A 22802-nucleotide genomic window follows, 5' to 3' on the forward strand; every position below is an offset into this window, starting at 1 on the left:
AAATTCCAGTGTATTAAACCAAAGTGGGCAGCTAAACAGTGTGGTAGAAAAAGCATCAGGCTTGGCATCAGGAAGACTTATCTTCCTGAGTTCCAATCTGGTCTCAGATACTTCCTAGCTGTGTGACCCTGGGTAGGTCACTTAACCCTGTTTACCTCAGTTTCGTCATCTGTAAAATGAGCTGGAGAAGGAAATGGCCAACCACTCCAGCATCTCTGGCAAGAAAACCCCAAATGAGGTCATGAAGAGTCTGATATGACTGAATGACTGAACAACAACAAAATGAAACCAAAATAAATGAAAGCTTAGTCTAGAACCCAGGTATCCAGAAACCCAGTACAGCACTGTTTCCACAACAGCAGAGGCCAGTAGGCCCTATTTATTAGCTATGTTAATTCAAAGATATTTTTGAAATGCAATCCTACAAGGATAGATAATAAGCCCACTGCCCACCAACAGGAGGTGGACAAAGGGGGGGGGAGGGGGCAGGAAATTGCTCCTTAAGCAAGCCAAGAATCATAAGCACTGTAATTACACTTAAAAGACACAAGCAAATATAGACTTAAGTGGTATCTCTGGAAATGCTGTTGATTGATACTTCACGCTAATTCCTGGGTTCTGTGCAGGGAGGCCAGCAAGGAGAAGACCTTCCCTGGGGTCTGCAATCATAGCCAGGCCCTGTTTGAGGATCTGTAAACAGGTACCTTCTAATGTCACTGATTTTTACCCTGATGCTACACTCAGCCTCACTTCCTTGCTGAGTCTCAAGGGATATAATTTAGTTAATTGGTAACAAACCTCAAAATACACACACACACACACACACACACACACACACACACACACACACACACTTCTCTCTCTCTCTCTCTCTCTCTCTCTCTCTCTCTCTCCTCTCTCTCTCTCTGTCTCTCTTCTCTCTCCCCTTCTCTCCTAGCCATCTAAAAGCATCAGTCAGTATTTACTCCTCACCTCCTACGTGCCAGGCCCTGTGTTAAACCCTAATAATACAAATAAAGACCAAAATAGTTCAAGAGTTTTTCCATGCCAAGCTCTTGGTTGAATAGTTCTGTCTTGAGCTCCAAGGGCTCACATTCATAACTGGGCTTCACCAAAGCGAGAACAGGAGCAAACCCTGACTTTGCAGTGGGCCAAGCTGCAGCTGGATACTTCTCTACAACTTACAATCAGTGTGACCATGAGGGAGTCATGTAAAGGCTTCAGGTTACAGAAAGGAAGTCAGTGACCACAGGGGACAAAAGACTTTACCCCCCCCAAAAAAGAAAAAAAACCCTCTTTATGAGCCTCAGTTTCCTCACCTGTAAAAGAGGATTGGACTAGAAAGAGAAGTCACTAAGGTCAAGAGACAATAACACGGTGTAGTGGATGCTAAACTTGGGAATTACAAAGACCTGGATTCAAATCTTGCCTCTGACACTTAGAAGCCTGGTGACCCTGGTAGTCCTCAGTTACCTGATATATAAAATGAGAAAGCTGGATTCAGTGCCTTCTAAAATAATGTCCTTTCCAGCTCTAAATCTCAGACACTGCTACGATCCTCTGATGTCTAAGGCTCTTAAGGACCTGGTATCCAAAGAAGGCTCTGTTATTTACAAGTTATGTGATCTGGGGCATGTTGCTTAATTAAAGTTTCTGAGCCTCAGCTTCCTCACTCATAAACTGAGAACAACACAGCTATCGCTCCCCTATCTGACACAGTTTCGGGGAGGATCAGATTAGCTAACGCCTCTAAAGTACTCCATAAACGGAAGCTATCATTACCATCCTCAGCCTCAACCATCATTATTATCATCATCATCATCATCATCATCATCATCATCATCATCATTATTTTCATCATCATTTTGTGATTTCTCTCTGACCCCTGGGAAGACTGGAGGGTTTTTGTTACATAAGAACAGACTCCCAAACTCTCAGATTTGGAAGGTACCCCAGAGGGAAACCCAACTATGGATCAGCTGACACCAGACCAAGAATCCCATCCATACCATTCCCCAGGAAAGGCTCCTATGGCTTCTGCTCAGAGACCTCCAATGACAGGGAACTCATATCTGCCCATCTGTTACTTCCACCCAGTGTGTCCAGTTCTGCACTTTGGGGCCAAACAGAGCAAGCTGAATCCCTCTTCCCCAACACATCCTTCAAATACTTGAAGACAATTCTCATGTCCCCACTAAATCTAACTTCCTGCAGACTAAAAATCCTTAGTGCCTCCATGTAAGCTTAGATTCTTTCCTGGCTGCCACGTCCTGGCTTCTCAACATCCTTCCTAAAACATGGTACTCCGACTGAGCACAACTCTCCAGATGTGGTCTAATCAAGGCAGAGTTCAACAAGACTGGATACTTTTCGATGATTAATGTAGCCTAAGGTCACTAATTCACCGCTGGTGGAGCACAGGATTGGCCCAACCATTTTGGAAAACAATCTGGAATTATGCAAGCACAGTTACAAAATTGTTTGTACCCTTTGACCCAGGAATTCTACTATTGGGTTTATACCCAAGGGAGGATGTTGACCATGAGAGATCTGATTATGCAAAAATATTTCTATCAATATCTGTAATAGCAAAATGCTGGAAACAAAACACATGCCCACTGATCAATGAATGGCAGGGTACTTTGTTAAATGAACATAAAGGAGTACCACTGCATTGTAAGAAAAGACAGAGAGCTCAGACAAATGTGGGAAGGACTATATCAAGTAACACAGAATGAAGAAAGAAGAAAGGAGAATAGTTACCACAAGCATATGAATGGAGGCAGTTTCAAAAGGCAACAAAATTCAGACCAAAAACACTGTATGATGTAGACACTCATTTCAAAGAATACATATGGGGCAACTATGTGACGAAGTGGATAGAGCGCTGGCCTTGAAGTCAGGAGGAGCTACGTTCAAATCCGGTCTCAAACACATGACACTTACTAGCTGTGTGACCCTGGGCAAGTCACTTAACCCCAATTGCCTCACCAAAAAAAAAAACCAAACACAAACCAAAAAAAAATACATGCGCCATTTTTTTTTTAACAAATGAAAGACTTCTCATGGATGAGGTCACAGGTTTGTCAGTCCCTCACTTTTTTATGCTGTTTTACTTAACTGTTGATGGGACTGACATTGTACATGAGGAGGGGTTTACTTTTAAGTATCTATGCTGGCCTCCTGTTAGCAGGTGCCCTCTTTGCTCACTCTCTTGCTCCCAAATTTTTTTTTAATGTCTACCATTAGATCCTTAGTATTCACTAAAAGTTCCAGGTCCTTAACACTCCTGACTTTCTTTTGGGACAGTGCCACTCTTAGCTTCGACCTTGGTTGCTTCTCCTTGGGGCTATCATCTTGACACGTCCTTTTAAATGTGTTAGTGAGCGAATTTCTTGTATGGCCATGTGGGTTCCTTTCTACAGCTCCCAGCCCCAATTTCTTAATTTAAATCATCTGTGTTTATGTCATCAGAATTTTGTACTATATTTGACATTCTCCTCTCCTGCCATGTAAGAACCTACATCCGAATTTCATCTCTATTCCTTATTATCTGTGGGACTTTGAGAAAGTCAATTTCCTCTCTGAGCCTCAGTTTCTTCACCTGTGACATAAAGGAGTTGAACTAGCTGATTCTAAGGGCCCTTCCAGCTCTGAACGCTATGATTCAATCTCACCTATGATATTACCGATGCGACCACTGGAAAATCACTTAACCTCCTCAAGGTAGTTTCCTTATCTGTAAGACGAGAGTTCTGGGTAATACGGCCTTTGAGGTCCCTTCCAACTCCAGCCTACTATCCTGTGGTCTCATGATCTTCTTGAGACAATGACTACTACGGAATGTTGGGTGACGGGGCCCTTATGTAGTACACGAAGACCATCCATGCCCAGTTGCATTCTTCACTACTATGGAATCTAATGTTTTCCTCATTTCTACTTGACCAACCAGATGTTTGAGGTTTTTTCCTGATTGTGCAAGCTTCCTCATTAGAATGTAAGCTCCTAGAAAGTAGGGATTGTTTCAGTGTTTATACTGGCACGGGAGAAGCACCTGAAAGATCAGCTTGATAAATGCTTGTTTGTTCACAGAGTGAATGGTGAGTCCTTACAACGGGGACTGACCTATCTCTGATGCAGTATTCACTATAGTGAAAAGCTCTGAAATTGGAAGGGAGCCTTGGGGATCTTCTAGTGCCACCCCTTCATTTTTACCCATGAAGCTCATTAGAGAGGAAGCAGTTGATGAGGCTGCCCAGTGAGTTAATGACAGAATGACAGTTAATGACAGAACACAGGCTCCAGCCAGAGTTAGCCCAGGACTTTTTCCCACTATACCCAATTACCTGACAAGTGGCATCAAGCAACCAATGAATGTGCCAGGCTCACGGCCATCATTTCTAGAAGCAAACATGTTCCAAGCAGCTGTTTTCAAGACAGCACCAGCTCAGAGATAAGTGATGTCAGTCACTATCTGATGCACATATCTGAGGCTTCAAAGCCTCCACTCCTAACAATGTTGGGACTCACTGGCATTAACTCCAAGCTGCATCTGTTTTGACTTGCTTTTAACCTCAGTCACGGAGAGGGGACAGATATCTCCCTGGAAACGTCAAAAGGAAATATCAAAATTCATATGGATATGAAAACGAAAACAAGACAGAGTGAGAAGTGACCAGGTATAAGGGAAATAACCCTATATCAAAAGCCATGTACATGAGTGTGTGAGTCACTTATTTGCTGCATGACCCTGTCTGACCCTTCTATGGTCAACAGTTTCTTAATCTACCACATACGAGGCATGCTTTACATTTGTTTGTTAAAGTGAATGAACAAACATTTGTTTGTTAAACTGAACTGAATCTATAAAATGAAGGGGTTAGATTAGATTGAAGTTCTTAACCTTTTCTGGGTCTTGGACCCCATACCTTTGACAGTCTGGTAAAACCTATGCCCCCCTTCTCAAAATAATGGTTTTAAACACCAAAATAAGGGAATAGGATTAAAAGGAATCCGCTTATACTGAAATGAAGTTATCAGAATATTACAAAAATAAAGTCACAGACCTCAGGTTAGGAACCCCAGCACCTGACAATCTCCACGTGTCCCTGTAGTTTCAACATTCTATGTTTGAAGGTCATTTCCAGCACAGACATCTAATGTTCTATGATCAAAATTACCTTCCAGCTCCAACAATTCCTGTTTTAAGCTCCCTCCAAGTTTCGATATTCTATGCTCTATGTTTCCTCCTAGTTCTAATAGTCTATGCCTGAGGAGCCCTCTTAGTTAGAACAGTCTATGTTCTAAGGTCAGGGATCTAACATTGCATTAATGTTTTATGACTGAGAACAAATAAGACAATGAAATCGGTTCCCTTTAAGGGGGCAGTGGAAAAAGTCCTGGACTAAGAGACAGAAGACCCTACTTCAAATCCATGAACCTTGGACCTCCGGAAGGTTATATCAACGTTCCTAGGCCTCAGCTTCCTCCTCTGTAAGATGGGTGGAAGGGAAGCCAAAGGGTGGTATCCTAGCTCAAATCTAAGCTCCAATGAAGGCTAGCCTCTAACAAAGGGCAGGAAGTACCCCTGCCTCCGCTCTTTCCACCAAGGTATCCAGAGGGGATGGGTGAATCTGGCCCACCTAGAAAGAACAGGTCAAGATGGGTCAAAACGGACGGGTTCTTGTAGCAGTGAGGCCAAGCTTCTAATGGCTGGCTTTCCCCACACAACTGGATGAGTGAGCCCTGTCAATTCGATTCCTTCCTTTAAACCTCCCTACCCTCCTCTTCTGAAAAAAAGGAAGACTGGTATGCATTCAGGCTCCTTTCCAAGAGAATGGAGTGACCAAAGCGAGATTCAAACCCACACCTTCCTGGCTCCCAGGCCTAAGAGCTGGTGTTTTTCACACAGGAACTAACAAGAACTAAACATGAAAAAAAGGCAAAAAAAGCAAGACTTCCCCTTCAAGGAACAGGTGCTGCTCATGGGGATTCCCCAAGACTGTGAGCATAAGAGAAAGTCAGGGAAGATGGAACCATAAGCAGGTCAGTCACTGCAGGTGGGAGTGGAAGAGGGGGCTGGAAACTGTGAGGGTGGAAGTGGAATCTGGGGATGGGAACTGGGGTTTCACAGCTGTCTAAGAAACTAAGAGGGGATTACCAGCTAACCTGCTAGTAAGAGAAAGGAGGTGTAGCTCTGAACTAACCACCCCATATCCAGAGAGCCTGCCACCCATACCTTACTGATGAGAATCCATTTTTCCCATTTCAGTGACAGGATTTCAAACAATTCATAGAACTCTGGTGTTAGAAAGGCCTTTAAAACACAGACTGTTGGATGACTAATGTGAAAATAGGTTTAATATGAATGCATATGTTGAACCTGTATCAATTTACACCTGTCTTAGGGTTGGGGGGACAGGATAGATGGGGAAAAAATTTGGAACTCAAAATCTTATGGAAGTGAATGTTAAAAATGTAAAAATAAATAAATAAATTTATTTTAAAAAATAGACGACTGGAACATAGACGAACAGATATGGGAAGAAACATTAGGATATTATAGAACATGGGATATGACAGCTAAAAAGGAACATGAGAGTATAAGAACAACCTAGAACATGGAACCCTAAGAACAGGGAGGTATCTCCAGGACACAGATATCAGACCAGATCAGGGCCTGAAAATATAATGTCAGAAGGGACTTAAAATCTAAAATCCCGGGGGCAGCCAGGTGGTGCAGTGGATAGAGCACCAGCCCTGAAGTCAGGAGGACCTGAGTTCAAATCTGGCCTCAGACCAAACACTTGACACTTACTAGCTGTGTGACCTTGGGCAAGTCACTTAACCCCAACTGCCTTAAAAAAAAAAAAGGTAAAAATCTAAAATCCCGAAACTGAAAGGGGCATTAGGGAGTATCAGGTTCAGCCCCTTCATTTTAGATATGAGGAAGTGAGGTTCAGAAAATGGAACCTGGCATTCTTACAGTCACAAAACAAATTAGAGCCAGAGCCAGCCAAAAAGTTCCTCTGAGCTACTCCCTCATCCTGAGTATCTTCCCTCAAAATTATGTATGTCATATCTCTAAAATGTTTTGTTTGGAGTTAGCTGGCTTAAAAGTATTATCTATCACCTTTTATACATTGGAACAATGCCAGAAGGAAATTCATTACAGAAGTAACACCTCTGAAGCTGTCATTAATGCTCCTTCCCAGCTTGGTTGGCAATCGTGGCCTGCAAGCAAAAACCCTGGAGCTCAGGGGCACCAAGCTCTGTCATTATGATCTTCTGCGGCACTGAACTACTCAAATTCCCTCTGCAGGCCTCAGTGTTACTACCTATAAAATGGGGAGACTGGAATTCATTATCTATCTCCAAAGTTTCTTTTGGCTTTTATCATTCTCCTGTTATAAGGTCCCCCTCAGCTCTGACATCAAGATGAAAACCTTCCAAGAGAATGATTTTCCAATAATGGAATGAAATTTTCTAACAATGGACAGATAGTGAGTTCCCTGTCAAAAGAAGTATTCAAGTAAATACTAGATGACCACTTGGTGGGGATGTTCAAAGGAGATTCATATATCAGATATGTATCGGATTAGTTGACCTCTGCTTTTGCTTCCAACTCAGAAATTACATTTTAATAGGCTTCAAAATGTTCTCAGGAAGCATTCCTTTCTTCCATGCTTTTTTGTAACAATTTCTAGCCATCAAGCAATCAATAAACATCCCACTATGTGAACCCACTATGTGCCAGTATTAGAGATATAAAGCAAAAATGAAACATTCCCCACCCTCAGAAGCTGATACTCTATCTCCAGAGAAGGAAGACCCCAAATGCTCCTCCCCACCTACTCTTCAATCCAGCAGCACAATGAAGAACACTCTCTCACAGGTGGAGTTTGAGGTCTGTTCAGCTTATGGAGCAAAGCCCTAGATTAAACACCCAGGATGACTCTGGAACCGTTCAAGTACAGATTTCTTCCTCTGCTTGCACAATACTATGGTGAAAGAAAAATCTTTTTTCTTGTTATGCTGTCTCTTTAAAAAAATATACCTCATCTACTGAATTAAGGAATGTACACAGAGCAGCTCATGGAAGTCCTAAGTCCCACAGAGTGCTGGTACTGGAAGCAACCTTGGTTATCATGTAATGCAACTGCCTTGTATTAGAGGAGAGAAAAGCTAGAGCCCAGAGATGGTAAAGTCCCTCGTCAGGATTGCACGGTGCATCTGCGGCAGTCAGAACCAGTAGATTCTGATGAAACACCAAGGAAGGGAAAAGACAGTGGCCACTGGTGACAGAATTGGCAAGATTTCCCATAAGCACTTAGGCAAGACGGGGCTAAACCAGGAATCAGCAGACAGTTCTACCCCAATTTTGCCAACGTGGGATTTTAAGTAAATTCCTCTTCTTTATTCTGAGTTTCCTTTTTCCTACTCTATAAAACGAGGGAGTTGCACTAACTGACTTTTAAGGTTTCTCTAACATATAACTGACTATATATTCTAGCATTAAGGCAGCTAGATGGCTCAATGGTTAGAGTGCCTGGTCTGGAGTCAGGAAGACTCACCTTCCGGAGTTCAAATCAGGCCTCAGACACTTCCTAACTGTGTGACCCTGGGCAAATCACTTCACCCTGTTTGCCTCAGTTTCCTCATCTGTAAAATGACCTGGAGAAGGAAATGGCCAACCAGCCTAGCATCTTTGCCAAGAAAAATCTCAAATAATGGGGTCATGAAGAGTCAGATAATGACTAAAAAATGACCACACAACAAATATTCTAGCATTGTACACTCTTAAGGTCCCTCCAAGATTTCATATTCTCTGTTCTAAGCTCTCTCCTGACTCTGACATTCTCTGTTCTAAATTCCTTTTCCAGCCCTGACATGCCAGGTTCTAGGGCTCCTCCCAACCATGACATCCCATGTTCTAAGGTCCCTTCCAGCTTTGACATTCTCTATTCCAAAGGCTTTCCCAGGTCTGACGTTCCATGTTCTAAGATCCCTCCCAGCTCTAACACTGTGTGACTGTGTATTCTAACACTCCAGGTTCAAAAGTATTTTCTAGTGCTTTTCCAATCCATATTCTAGGTTTCAATATTCTTCCGTGTCTAATTTTCCATGTGCTTAGAGATCATTTTGAACTTACACATTTCATGGGTGCTTGGATCTTCCGGCTTCCAATCCATGAACTGTTTCAGGAGGGAAAGCTCAGTCCCATTTCCCACCCTACTTCCTGTCTATTTGAAGTCTCAATTTGAACTGCATTAAAGTTGTGTTTAAAATGAATCCTCTAATTATTCTTATGCATTCAATATGCAGCTCCAAATTCTGAAAACGTACATCTGTACACTAATTAAAAGAGAAAACTGATCCTGGGCAACTAATTCTATGCATTGTTGCAACCAAATCAAGGAAATGTCAGAGGTTTTCCAGCAACCGCCTGATCACCAGGGTCAACCCGACATTCCCAATCAGTCGAAATTCAATACCTTTACCTAGCTGACCTCCTCCCTTAGTGCCTGCATATTGGCATAATAGATGACCTTGTTTAATTACGGTTCTGGATGACAGGAAACAGAAAGCCATGATTTTCTGAGTCAACACCTGCTTCCTTGAATTTTCCTCATCCTTACCAACTGCTCGGGACAGCACCAAGCCCAACAGGGCATCAAGCCTGTGAGACACCAAAACCAGCTGCAGGGGACCAAAGGAGCTTTTCAGAAAAAAAGAGATGAGACTGTATTTAGAGACAAAAAGAACTGGAAGTCAGAGCTGAATGGGAATTCTGGCTCCACTGTGTGCCCCCGCCATGGGTCACAAATCTGTCTGAGCCTCAGCTTCCCCACCTGTAAAATTGTGGAGGGAACAGGAACAAGCATTTATTAAGCACCCACTGCATTCAGATTATTTCAATTGATCCTCATAAAAAACCTTGGGAAGTAGACTGCTATTTATTATCCCCATTTGACAGCTGGGGAAACTGAGGCAGAAAGAATAATGGTGGCTTCTGAGATCTTTTCTTAAATCTTCAACCCACAATTTTATTGATAATTGATGAGCTTCATTCTATTTGTCTTATCTGGTACTTTTCACCTCATTCTCTTATGGACATGAATAGACTTCCTTCCATCATGTCACAGCAGTGTAGACATTTTAGACCCTAATCTTTCTCATCTGAAAAATGGGGATAAAAATACTCCTGCCACCTATACATTAACAGGGCTATCGTGAAAATGAAAGGAGATAATGTCTAGAAAAGGGACTGATTCAACTATACAGCATTGTGCAACAAAGGCAGCAGGGGTCCCCAGTCAAGGACACAGGATGTGGGGTCAGGGAACTTGGATTTGAATCCTGTCCAATTATTTTCTGCCAGCGTAGTCTTGGGCAAGTCATCTACTTTCCCTGGGCCTCAGTTTCTTCATCTGTAAAACAGGAAAAGGGGAAAGGGTTGGACCAGATGATCCCTAGGGTCCCTTCCTGCTCTCAATCTAGGCTCTTAAATATCACTGACTCCCATTACCAGTTAGTTGACTGATGAGAAGCCAACACCTCCCTGAGAAGGCTACGCTCCCAAACTAATTTGAAAGCATTTATTAGGCACAGCTATAGCCCTTTTGTGGGCAACGATTAACTTTACCCTACCCAGAAATACACATGTCACCTAATTCCTCTGTACCCCGAGCTAGAGTGAGCTTTTGGGGTTTTTTTCCCCTCATTTTTTTTTAATTTAACCAAGAATTTAACATTCCAAAAGGCAGATGAAAAAGTGAAACTAGCTGCATGGTTTCCATTTATATAACTTTTATATAGCACATCAGCTATTTTCCTTTTTTCCAGATACAGGGAGGGATGCAGCTTCCTGGACTAGTATATATTCCTGTGGGAAAATAAACAGAAAACTATGTCTCTCTTCTTAATATATTAGTGCCTTGTAATCCAGACCATATGATCAATAGGCTCCAAAAAAATTAAATCAAACTGACAGGCTTAAGCAAAATGCGGAGAAACATTCTCCCCCCCTCCAACTCCACAAAAGACTGTGGCGTGTGGAATATTAAAATCACGTGCTCTCGTGTTATTAATTTTTCTCTTGGAAGTCATGTACGAGTTTTCCTGCATGAATTTCTCAGTTGGATGTTTACCCATCACACCAAAGGCCTTTCGGAGGGGAATTTCATGCCAAAGCTGTCAGGGTAGACAGTAATCCTGTCATCTGCTGGACATGTATGCTTCTGGGTACCTGTGACAAGGAGTTGCAGGATAGGAGAAAGCCGCTCCATTGTCTCAATTTTCACAGAAATCCCAACCCCTTAGACTGGGCTCCAAAAAGGTAGGAGTGCTCTCTTATTAGCAAAAGCAGGTCCCTTACACAATACAACAGGGTTGGGGAGAAAACCAGAAAGTTACAAATAAACAAAGCCTGGTGTGGGGAGGGTGATTTAGGATATAATAGCATGAGAACACAAGAGTTAACCCAGAATGTAGATAGGTAGTATACAGACCGAGGTATGTCTGAGCTGGGAGAGAGCCTCCAAACACTGAGGGCAGAAAGTCAGAGGTGGACCGGACCTTAAAACAGTTAGGCCAACCCGGTCATTTTACCGATGATGAAACTGAGGCTCAGGCTGACTCCAAGTCCCACAGGTGGTTATTCAACAGAACATGTTCTTCACAAGTCATTACTGTCACAAAAGTTGTGCCCTATGCTGACACCTTCTACAGGAAACCTTTCCCGATTTCATCCAGCTCTGCCCCCGGAATTTTACTTTGTATATATACTTCCTATCAAGTTAGAGGTTTGTTTCTTTCCCTGATGCTGTGAATTCTCCTGGAGGGCAGGGACTATCATTTTTGTCTCCCTGTTCCTAGTGCCTGACATAGTATTTGTGACACAGATAATTCATAGGATCACAGATGGAGAGCTGCAAGAGATCTAAGAAACCATCTCGTTCAATGCCTTGCATTTTACAGATAAGGAAACTGAGGACCCATGGCCACAAGGAGAATTTTCTTCACTGCTTCCTTTTGTTCCCCTTCTCTTCCTTTTTTACTAATTTTTGCTTGTCATTGTTACAAGAGATGGCTTACTGTAGATGACAGGGAACACTGTATCTGAAAATTAAGGGGACGGAAATGGTGGATAAAAATACTGGAAAACTGCAACAATGGTTTCTTTTCAAACTCTCTGCTGTCCTAGGAATATCAAAAAGGCAGGGTTTCCCCAAATCTAGTTTTCCTTGCAGTAAAAATCCAGGATCCCTGGAAAATGCTTCAGAAACCCAAGACCATGGACCAGAGGAAAAACAATGAAACTGACACAGAAACCTGTCAAGCTGTTGCTTTCCCAAATCACCAAGCTGTCCCAGGGGACGGAACGGCGACAAAGTTACAATCTAGACTCCCCCCTTCCCATAGAGCTTGCAAAGCACTTTGTTCACTCGGAGCAAGGATTCTCATCCACATGGGATTCATTTGCTGGGAATGGGGGGGGGAGTTCGAGGTTCTTCACTGTCGCCCCCCCCAAAGCAAAACCAACACCCAGGTAAACACTGGGGCCCAGAAGGCCAGCCCCAGCAGGTTGGCAGTAAACAGCCCGAGTATAAGGACCTACTTTTCCCAGGCTGCAATCCACAGCTCCAGACAGACTTTTTTCCCCGAAGTTAAGGTTTTAATTTAATTGCTAATCGGCGCGCAGTGCAAGATAATAAGAGGGGCCCAGGACTTGGCCCACCGAGGCAATTCCTTTACACAGCAGTTTAACTCCTAATCGCTATTTAGTGCAAGGGGATGGAGAGAAGTTTGCCGACCTCCAGTGACCTCTCTTGCCTCATTTGCATTATTTCACCTAGAGCTGTATGGTCTTAAAGGGGCCAGGCTCCTTTTACAACTCCTGCTTACTACCTCCCCCTACCCCCCACCCTTCACCACAGCAACACACGCATCGCGAACTCTGGGTAGCTTAAGTGGTGACCCCAGGTAGAAGGCAGCCCCGAGGCTAGATCTGGTAGCATCTCTAGGTATCCTGCGGGGGGTGGGGTGGAATAAGAGGGGGAAGCCAGAGCACATAGGAGACGCTAAGGGAGCCCCATTCAATCTCTGACCTCATCCATCATATCAATTCCTATACACTGGAGGGATAAATCCCTTTCCATGAGAGCTGGGGTCCCAGGGCCCCACGGGCCTTTTAAAGATACTCAATTGGGAAGACGGATGTTACCCTTAGTGGTTCTCCACTGTTTACAGAAGCTCTCGCTCTTCCCCTGCCCCCTCTCAACTTTTCCATATTTCCTACAGAGGCACCAGGCAGCAGCTAAAAAGTGAGGACCCACCCCACCAGCAATCCAATCTGCTCAGGTCCTCCCCCTTGGTCCTAGTCTCCCCCCACGCCTTCTCTTCCCCAAAACCTGCAAGCCCGGGGGCCGTTCCTCAGCTACAGCTCACCTCAGATCAGGGTTACCCCCACTCCCATATGACAAGAGAGGTCCCGGTGGCAAACCGACCTCTAGGTGAGATGGTGCTCCTGGCACACACCTGGGATGGGGGGCAGAGAGCGTGCTTGACTCTCCCAAGAGAGCAGGGCCAGGCCAGGGGTGCGTAGGAGAGGGGACGGCTGCTGTGTTTACCCTGGGCCCAGAGAGATGCAGGGTCATCCATTTTGCAGGTCCCGGGCCCCCCTTCCCAGCCCCTGCTCCAGATCGTGGGGGCAGCAGCCTGCTCCTTCCCACTGGCCATCACCTCCTCCTCCCTCAGTGTCCCCGGGCACGGAGCTGGCACTTGCAAAACTCCTGTCGCAAGACTGCAGGGTCCCTGAGCTCCAGCTGCGGGTACAGCTGCTGGAGTCGAGCCCCGAGCCCCTACCTTGCAGCGTGGGGCAGCTGCGGCACCGGACACCCCCAGCCCGTCAATTGGTGCAGAGCAGGAGAGCCCTGCCTAGGCAGCCCGGAGCTCTGAGCTGGGCCGGGGCAGGGAGGAGTTAGGAGCCGGGGCGCGCAGAGTTGGGACGGGACGCTGAGTTCTGTGGGTAGGGGTAGGGGCCAGCGGACTCAGGGGCAGGAGCCGGGGGCCCGCCTCGGCAGCTCGCTCACCCATGAAAAGGCAGAAGAGGTCGAGGCAGATGAGCAGCACCCGCTTGCGGCCGCCCTTTCGGGGGTTGTTGTTCAGGGCCGGGCTGCCTCCGTTCTTGCTCTCGGGCGGGATCGCCTTGTCGTACTTGTAGTTCTGCATGGTGTTCGGGACACGGTCCGGGGCTCCGAGTCCAGCACCCTCCGCCAGTCAGTGCCCGCGAGCCGGGAGGCAGGCACCAGAGTCCGCGGCTCGGCTCCCCGCCGCCGCCGCCGCTGAGAGGCGAGGAAATCTCCTCCCCGGCCCGCGGAAGGCGACAGGCAGTCGGGCCGGCGGTGGCCTGGGGTCCGGAGGTTCGCTCCTCCTGGCTGTCTCCTTTCGTCCTCCCCAGCCCTGAGAAGTCCACAGCTGGGAGGAGGCTGGGGGGAGCAAGAAAAAAAAAAGGCGGGGGAAAGCAACCCAAGCAACAAACTTTTCGCAAAACTATGGCTCGTCTAAATCCCGGAGCTGTGCGTGTGCGTACGAGTGCGCGGTGTGTTTGTGTGTGCGTGTGTGCGCGCGTGTACCGCGCTCCCGGCAGCTGGATCCTTAATGAATGGAAGCCCAGGGCGAGCAAAGTGATCGCGGAGGTCGCAGTCCGAGAGTCGGCCTGTCCCAGAGGGGCTGCGCCCGCGGCCGAAGCTGCCTCGGATACACTGAGATCGCCTCGGTGGTTTTCGGCACTTTTATTTCACCATCGCCTTCTCCAGCCCCCCCTTCCCTCTCTCTCTCTCTCTTTCTCTCTCTCTCTCTCTCTGTCTCTCACTCACTCTGTCTCTTTTTTTTTTAAAGAGAGACCTCCTCACTTGGCTCTGATGGGATTTCGAAAGCACAACCCCTTCCTTAAGCTGCCTAAGACGTAGGATAATTAAGGCCACATTTCCCCCCACCCCCTTTCCTAAAAAAAAAAAAAAAGAAAAAGAAATAAATAAATAAATAAGAGGCTCCGAAAAGGAAAAGTTTTCTCTAGTTGGGATCCGGGAGCCCCTAGCGTTCAGAATGGCGAAAGCTACCCGAGCTTAGAAGGTCGGGGGGCGGGGCGGGGAAAAGACACAAACAAAATTCTGGCGGGCGTGGGGTGGGGATGAAATCGGGGGTGTCCTTTAAAATTTTCACGTGACGCCACTTGGGGCTCCCCGGCCTACTAGGTCTTTGGTCTGGGAGGCCTGGGATACCTGGAGAAACCCCTGGAGAATCCCCTGGCCTGGGGTAGGGAGTTCGCTGGACTGCAGGCCGCCGAACTGCCTGGCTGCGGCTCACATTTGCCTCTGCGACCCTGCGCAGCGTTGTTAAGGGGCACGGGGCCGAGGAAACAACTTCTATTAGTATTTTTTCTTCCATCGTGGGGGGGGCGGCGGCTCCAAGAGCAGTCTGTAGCCGGTTGTGGGGCAAAGGGATGTCGGCGGTGGGGGCGGTGTTGTTTCCACTCCTATCGCGGCGCGAATTAGAATCGAACCGACTAGTGTTCGAGGTTTGGAGAAGTTCAAAGTCAGGAGAGAAAGTCAGGGAAAGCTGCGTGGAGGAGGCGGGGCTTCGGAGGGTTTCTGGATACAATACAATGGCACCGCTACTATTGGCTGCTGATTGTTTTGTGGAATTTCTAGTTGAGAGTTTCGGGTGAAGATCCAGTGGAGTGTCAGTTCCTGAAATTAGGGTGTCTTGTCAATAGACCGGCATCCAGGAGGCCCCACGATGTGCTAAGCTTTGTGCCAGGAGCTGGGGAATACAAAGTTACAAAGTTAAAAACAAAACAGCTTTTGCCCCCAAAGAGTTTGCATTCTATGGAGAAACAACTGTACACGCAGAAGCAAAGGGAAAATAGCCTAAGTAAATACAAAATAGTTGGGAAAAGTTGAGACAGGTCAGAATTGGCTTGGTCACAAGGCCTTGTACATCTTTGAATTTTGGGAAGCCGACCTGTAATTTCTTTGGGTTGAGGAACTTGGGGTGGGGGAACTCCCTCCAGCAATGCAACTGGGCACCTGCTCTGCTGCTTTACAGTTGCTTGGGGGTACAGAGGCGTTGCTTGGGGGTACAGAGGCGTTGTTAGGTGTCCAGCCAGTTTGGATCAGAATCAGGAAGTGAACTCAGGTCTCCCTGACACTGAGGCTAACTCTCAATCGAACACTGAGTCCGTATTTATTAAGTGTCGGCAATGTTTCAGGCACTTCGGTTACAAGTACGAAGAATGAACTGATCACTGCTAGAAATGAGCTTCTGTTCTCATGCCTCTCACACGGTAACCTCTTAATGTTTGTTCCATTAACTTGTCTTGCCTCTCACTTTGTGGAGGAAGAAAGAGGTGACACTGCCAGTGCAGAGAAATAGAATTTGAACCCAGAACCTCTGATTTCCCTAGACAGAAGCATCTCTCAACCTCCTTTCCTTAACTTGACTGAACTGTTCTAGAACTATGTAATGTTCATGTTCAAATCCTGGCTGTGCCATCTTACTAGCTACACTTCTCACATTTCAGTTTCTTATCTTTAAAATGAAGGGATTGGATTAGAGGGCCTCAAAGGCCCCCTCCCAGCTCTAAATCTATGATCCTATGACTCCCTTTGAATATTCAATTGAGTTGATCATTCTCTATGGGTGCCAGCCTCAGAGTGTGGAAAGAATTTAGGAAAAAAAACCAAACTACTTACCTTGGCATTCAATATCCTTCACATTTTAACTCCTAGCTACCTTTCCAGACTAATTCCATTTTATCCCCTTTCAAAACCTCTAGGTTTTGGCCACACTAGTTTTGTAGACATTTCTCCCACCCACTGCTCCTCCTGCGTTCCTGCATTTGTCCCAGCAGTCCATCCTGCCTAGAATAAGCACCCTTCTTACCTCAGCCTCTAGAATTGTTTTAAGATTGTACTGTCAGAAAGCCTCTCCTGCCTGATTCCATCCCTTAACTTTGGCTAAGTGTTAGTGCTTTTCCCCCCTCAAAATGTACTTTAAGTTAAAACCTGGACAGCTAGATGGCTCAGCTGATAACAGTGCTAGACCTAGAGTCAGGGAGACTTATATTTCAATCCAGCCTCAGACACTTATTAGCTCTTCAGCCCTAGGCAAGTCACTTAATGTCTGTTTGCCTCAGTTCTGTAAAATGGGGATAATAATAGCAACCTGCCCCCCCCGGTTATTGTGAGGATCAAATGAGATATTTGTATACAGATACTAGTTATTTATTATTATTATTATTATTAATCACAGGATCATAGAATTAGAGGTGGAATTAGACCTCAGAGGTCAGGTCCAAACCTCCTATTTTACAGATCAGGCACCTGAGGCCCAGGGAATTGAAGTGACTTGGCCAAGGTCACAAAGGTAGAAAGTGTCAGAAGCAGAATTTAAATCCAGATTCTTTGACTGAAGAGGCAATGAAGAATACAAAGTCTTTGAGGGAAAGAAGAATATCATGTGTTTTCTATCTTCAGCTCCTGGATTTGATTGATTGATAGGGTGCTTTGTTTGTTGAATTGAATTAATAGTAGGCTTTAAGTGTGCTGTGTATGGTCCATTAAAATTTCAACATTCGTGAAACTCAGGACAAGATCATAGCATCACAAATTCAAAGATAAAAGGGACCTTAGGGATGATGTCAAACAACCTCCTTATTTTTACAAATGAAAAAACAGGCAAAAGGAGATGAGTTGAATTGTCTGAGGTCACTTAGCATTAAATGTCACAGTCAGCATTTGAATCTAGGTCCTTAGAAGTCAAATCCAGTATGTCTTTCCCACTGTCCCATCCTCCCAAGCTTTAGATCCTATGAGGAGGGATTGGAACCCATTCCTAGCCCAATACCCTTTCCCCAACATCATACTGTCTCTCTCATTATTAGCAGAAGTATAGAAGAAGCTGCCTTGGCCAGGCCACAGGAACTCAATGGCCACAGCTCAGATGCTGTTTTGAAGCAATGGTCTCATATAGCCAGGCTCAGAGTAATCCCTTCTGCAGCAGGCATTGTCAGTAATCGCAATGACCATTTTCCTCTATTAGCCATCACTAATGGGAGAATGGGGCAGTTAGGTGGCGATATAATGCACAGAGCACAGGGTCTGTAGTCAGGAAGACTCATCTTCCTGAGTTCAAATACGGCCTCAGACACTTCCTAGCTGTGTGACCCTGGGCAAGTCACTTCACCCTGTTTGCCTCAGTTTCCTCATCTGTAAGATGAGCTGGAAAAGGACATGGCAAACCACTCCAGTATCTCTGCCAAGAAAACCCTAAATGGAGTTTTAAAGAGTCGGGCACAAGTGAAAGTACTAAAAATATTGCCTGTTTGCCATTCACTGGACCTTAATCATTAGTTGCTGAAGTTTGAGTTATTACATTTTTCGGTGCATATGTCTTATCTCACAAACAAGATTGCAAGCTCCTTGAGGTCAGGGACCATGATAAAGAATCACAAATCTAGAGCTGGAAGGGACCTCTGAGGATGGACATATAGTCTAACCCTTTCATTTTATAATTGAGGAAACCAAGGCCAAGAAGTTTAAGTGACTTGATCAAGGTCACAGAGCATAAGAGTCAGAGGCAGGATTGGAACCCAGGTCCTCTTAAAGCCAGTGATCTTTCCACTACACCTTGCTGTCTCCCCTAAATCACATGTCCAGACTAGTATTAACAATACTAATAATAGCTTGCGTTTATATAGTATTAAAAGTTTGCTAATGAAATATACAAGTGACTGCGTAATAGTAACTATAGAAACAGCAAAACCTTTCAAATCTCTGTAGGTCTCAGTTTCCCTTTCTATAAAATTAGATTTTTCTCTGATGTCTTTTCCATCTCTGACATTCTGTGATTTGAAATTCAAACTGTGGGCACATAGCCCTCCTTTTTGGCTGCATTTCACAGGAATTCCCCATAGTTCATATGCTGCTGTTAACAGAAGTTGATCTGTTCTCAGACCAAATGGGCCATTTGGCACTCTGTGTGTGTGTGTGTGTGTGTGTGTGTGTGTAGGTGAGGGTGAGGATGTATGCCAAGAAGAGAGGAAAATGTTCATTGAATGCAAATCAGTCAAGTAAAGTTTAAAAAATTTTTTTTCTAAAGTAAAGGTAAAGTAAAAGCCTGATGATTTTCAGGTGGCAAGCAAATCTATAATAATGAAATTGGTTTATAATTATAATAAAGGCTACATAATTCCATATAATAAAAATTTGTCCTAACCTTCTACCCAAAAAGATTTAGAGATTGGAAGTACCAGAAACAGAGCTGCAACTAGGGTAGGAAACTGGTACTGTGTTCTAGGTCACTTAACTTTAGGGGGGCATGATACTTTATATTCTAGCAGATGAGGAACAATGAGCTTAGTACCCAGTCAGTAAAACTTATTAATTAGAATGGGAAGTTGCCAGATGTTTTGATTCCCCGCTAACTATAATTCAGGTGAACTCCTCCTAGCTCATCCACTCTCACCATCCTCATGGAGTCCCTAGCAATGACCTAGAGTTGTCCCAGGATCTCTGGCCATGAGTTTTTGTGTTCTGGGGTCTGTCCCCAACCCCTACATGAATTGTTATGTAAAAATTTGGTTTGAGAATATATGTCTTGCTGTCTACCCAGAATATGTTTTGTGGAATTTGTACCCCACAGCATAATTTCTAGCTACAACTGAAGGCAGAGTGGTATAGTGGATAGAGAGACTGATTTGGAATCAATAAGACCTAGGTTCTGATTCCAGGGCTGATATTATCTACCTGTAGCAAGTCACTTAATTTCTCTGGAACTCTGTTTTCTCATCTATAAAATGGGGGTTATGACTCATGTAGCTCCTACTTGCTGGGGACTTTTAGGTAAGAAAAATGTATATAATGTAGAACTTTACATTTTAAAATAGGCATTAAAAATGAAAATATCGCCTTAGCAAGGTAAATGCTTTTTTGGTAACTCTTCAGATCCCTTGCTGAGCCTTTTAAAGGGTCATTGTGTAAAGATGGTTTATTTCAGCCTTCTATTACCCAGAGTTTGGGCTCCATGGCTTCTATTCAATTCCCCATTAAAAAGGGAGGAAAATCTGTTATTGCAGCAACGAATAAAAGGGAAGTTGATGGGTGTTTAATTTCGAGTTTTCTATTTCCCTTTACAAGACTCTGTAGGCTATAAACTTTTAAATGTTCATAACAAAGCTGCTCATAGCATTAATAGACACATGCAACTGCACACAAATAAGTGTTACATTTGGATAACTTTTCTAGGATGAGGAACATTGGAGATGCCCATTAAAAAGAATTCCAGCAAGTCATCAGCATGGTGTCAACTTCACTTTTGGTGAGCATGGGAAAAATGGAGGCGCCAGAGTAGAAGAAGGAGATCTGGGTTTGAATCTCAGCAGATGAGCTTACCAGCTTACTGAGCATCTCCCCCTCCTGCTGCCTGCTCTCCAAGTCAGTCTGTCATCCTCATTCCCCTCCCATGGGAACCTTGGCCTCTGCCCCTGAAGGTCAGCACTCAGAGGATAGTCCCTGGAGCCCTGAAGAGTTGCCCACTTCATACGCTTTAAGGAAAGCAACAATGGCTTTGTCTTCTTCCTCTCTCCAGAATCTGTAGCAAGAAACTGTCTGTCTGGGACTTCCTATGAGGAAGAGGAGAAGGCTCTTTTCCTCCCTTCCCAGTACTTATGGCATCTAGAACGTGTTAAATCAGCCTGACTCAAAATCAACACCCAACTGTTTCCTTTGCTTTCATGCTTTCTGAGCATGGTGACCAAACAGAGACCTTGCCATGTGCTTTTCCAGCAACTGTGCATATTGGAGAGGTCTTAGGATGTCCATGGACAGAAAGATGAGCCAGGGGACAGGGACCTTGAAAGAATTAATAAGACAAAACTAAGGTGAGGGTGAAATGCCCCATTCAATAAAATGTCCCATTACATGTTGCATGTTTTCACATTTTAAATATCAAACGCCCAGGAGAGCATAATACAAGTTATGGGTTACTGTAGTATGTTTTAGGTCTTTGTCAATGCAAACTTACAAAGCTTTTATGGCTTTAAGCATTTCTTATGTTTGGAGGAAAGAAATTGTTGTCCTAGAAGATTTGATCTGCATCGTATGTTGTAAGTTCTTTTCTGGTCCTCTTTGGGGAGAACCAGGATGTGAGCCAAACCTGAGCTTTAAATGGTCTTCCCAGGGCTCCAGGGTGGGTGGGTATATATAATGAGCCAAAAAAGAGGGGGAAAAAAGCCACACCAGGCTCCCCCCCAGTTCAGAACTGAAATGAGGTAACAAAGATGCAATTGAACAGGCTAGGTATGCTTTTTTAAATATATCTTTTTAGCAGTAGGTGATTTACTCTTAGTAATAATAATTGATGATATAATTAGTATTATTATTAATAATTGGTGTTTGAAGTAGCAGGGATAAAAAGACAAAGGACTCCCACACTTCAAAGGATTCCTGATTTCACCTGGAGGTGAGGAGTAGGGGGAGTGCAATCTACCTACCCTTATGGAAGCTACTTTATGTGTTATATATAGTAGGTAAATCACGGCTCTAGAGTTAGAAGGGCCGTGGAGGTCATCTAAAGCAGCCTTCTCATTTTACAGATGAGGAAGCTGAGGCAAACAGGGTTAAGTGATTTGCCCAGGGTCACACAGCTAGTCAATGTCTGAGGCCAGATTTGAACTCAGGAAGATGTCTTCCTGATTCCAGGACTGGCACTGTATGCACTATGGCGCCACCTAGCTGCCCACACATATATAATATGTATATTATGTACATTTATAAATAAATGTGATGTATTATATTTGTGTGTATACACACATACACATAGATATAATTGTTTATTTGTATGTTCGTGCATGTGGATGTATGTATATACATCCATATAGACATGTATATATGTAGGGGTGTGTGTGTGTGTATCAGCAGCTAGGTGGTGCAGTGGGTAGAATGCTGGGCCTGGAGTCAGGAATACTCATCTTCTTGAGTTCAAATCTAGCCTCAGATACTTATTAGCAGTGTGACCCTGGGCAAGTCACTTCACCCTGTTTGCCTCAGTTTCCACATCAGTAAATGAGCTGGAGAAGGAAATGGCAACCACCCCAATATCTCTGCCAAGAAAACCCCAGGTGGGGTCATGAAGAGTTAGATATAACTAAAATGGCTGAACAACAAAACAATAATTATACCTATATATGTGTGTATATGTATTATATATACACATATGTTGATGTATACATATACACATATCTCATAGCAAGAACATTTGAGGAAGGCAGGGATAAATACCCTTTTGAGATTAATTTATTACCAGCCAACAATAGCACATCATTCTGAAACAGCTAACACTTCTAGGAACACTTAAGTGGCCCCTATTTCAAAGATCTCTTGTTACCTTATAATTCTTCTCTCTTTTTTTTAAGCCCCAGGAATTTTAAGCATGAATCATTTGAGTTTCTCAAAGGTGTGAATCGTTTCTGAAAGCAGTTAAGGGAAGAGGCACTGAGGCTCAGAGTCTAATCCAAGGAGGCCTGGGTGCTGACCTTCACCTTCCCTCCAGACTAGGAGGAACCACTCTTTGCTGGGAGAACCTCGTTCCAACTCCTTAGAAACTGTTACTGCCGACCTCTGGCCTAGGCTGGGCCCAGGCTGCACACTGGTTGCTGCCTCTGTTTGGATTTTGTAACATGAATGCCCACCAAGGACTTTGCTGGGGCCACCTAAGCGCTGCTTCCCAGGACTAGAAGC

The 22802-nt window shown here is 44.5% G+C and overlaps 1 protein-coding gene across 1 annotated transcript in view; it reads right to left on the bottom strand.

Annotated features, from left to right (window-relative positions):
• Positions 1-14919, bottom strand: part of PLPP3 (phospholipid phosphatase 3) — an 81768-nt gene extending 66849 nt beyond the window's left edge. Inside the window, exon 1 of the mRNA XM_020976899.2 lies at positions 14094-14919. Within this exon, the coding sequence (XP_020832558.1) occupies positions 14094-14232 (139 nt within the window). The 5' untranslated portion in view covers positions 14233-14919. The remainder of the gene's footprint in view (positions 1-14093) is intronic.
• Positions 14920-22802: the final 7883 nt, after the last annotated feature.

The sequence above is a fragment of the Phascolarctos cinereus genome, unplaced genomic scaffold (assembly GCF_003287225.1).
Source record: "Phascolarctos cinereus isolate Bilbo 61053 unplaced genomic scaffold, phaCin_HiC Scaffold_5;HRSCAF=322, whole genome shotgun sequence".
NCBI lineage: Eukaryota > Metazoa > Chordata > Mammalia > Diprotodontia > Phascolarctidae > Phascolarctos > Phascolarctos cinereus.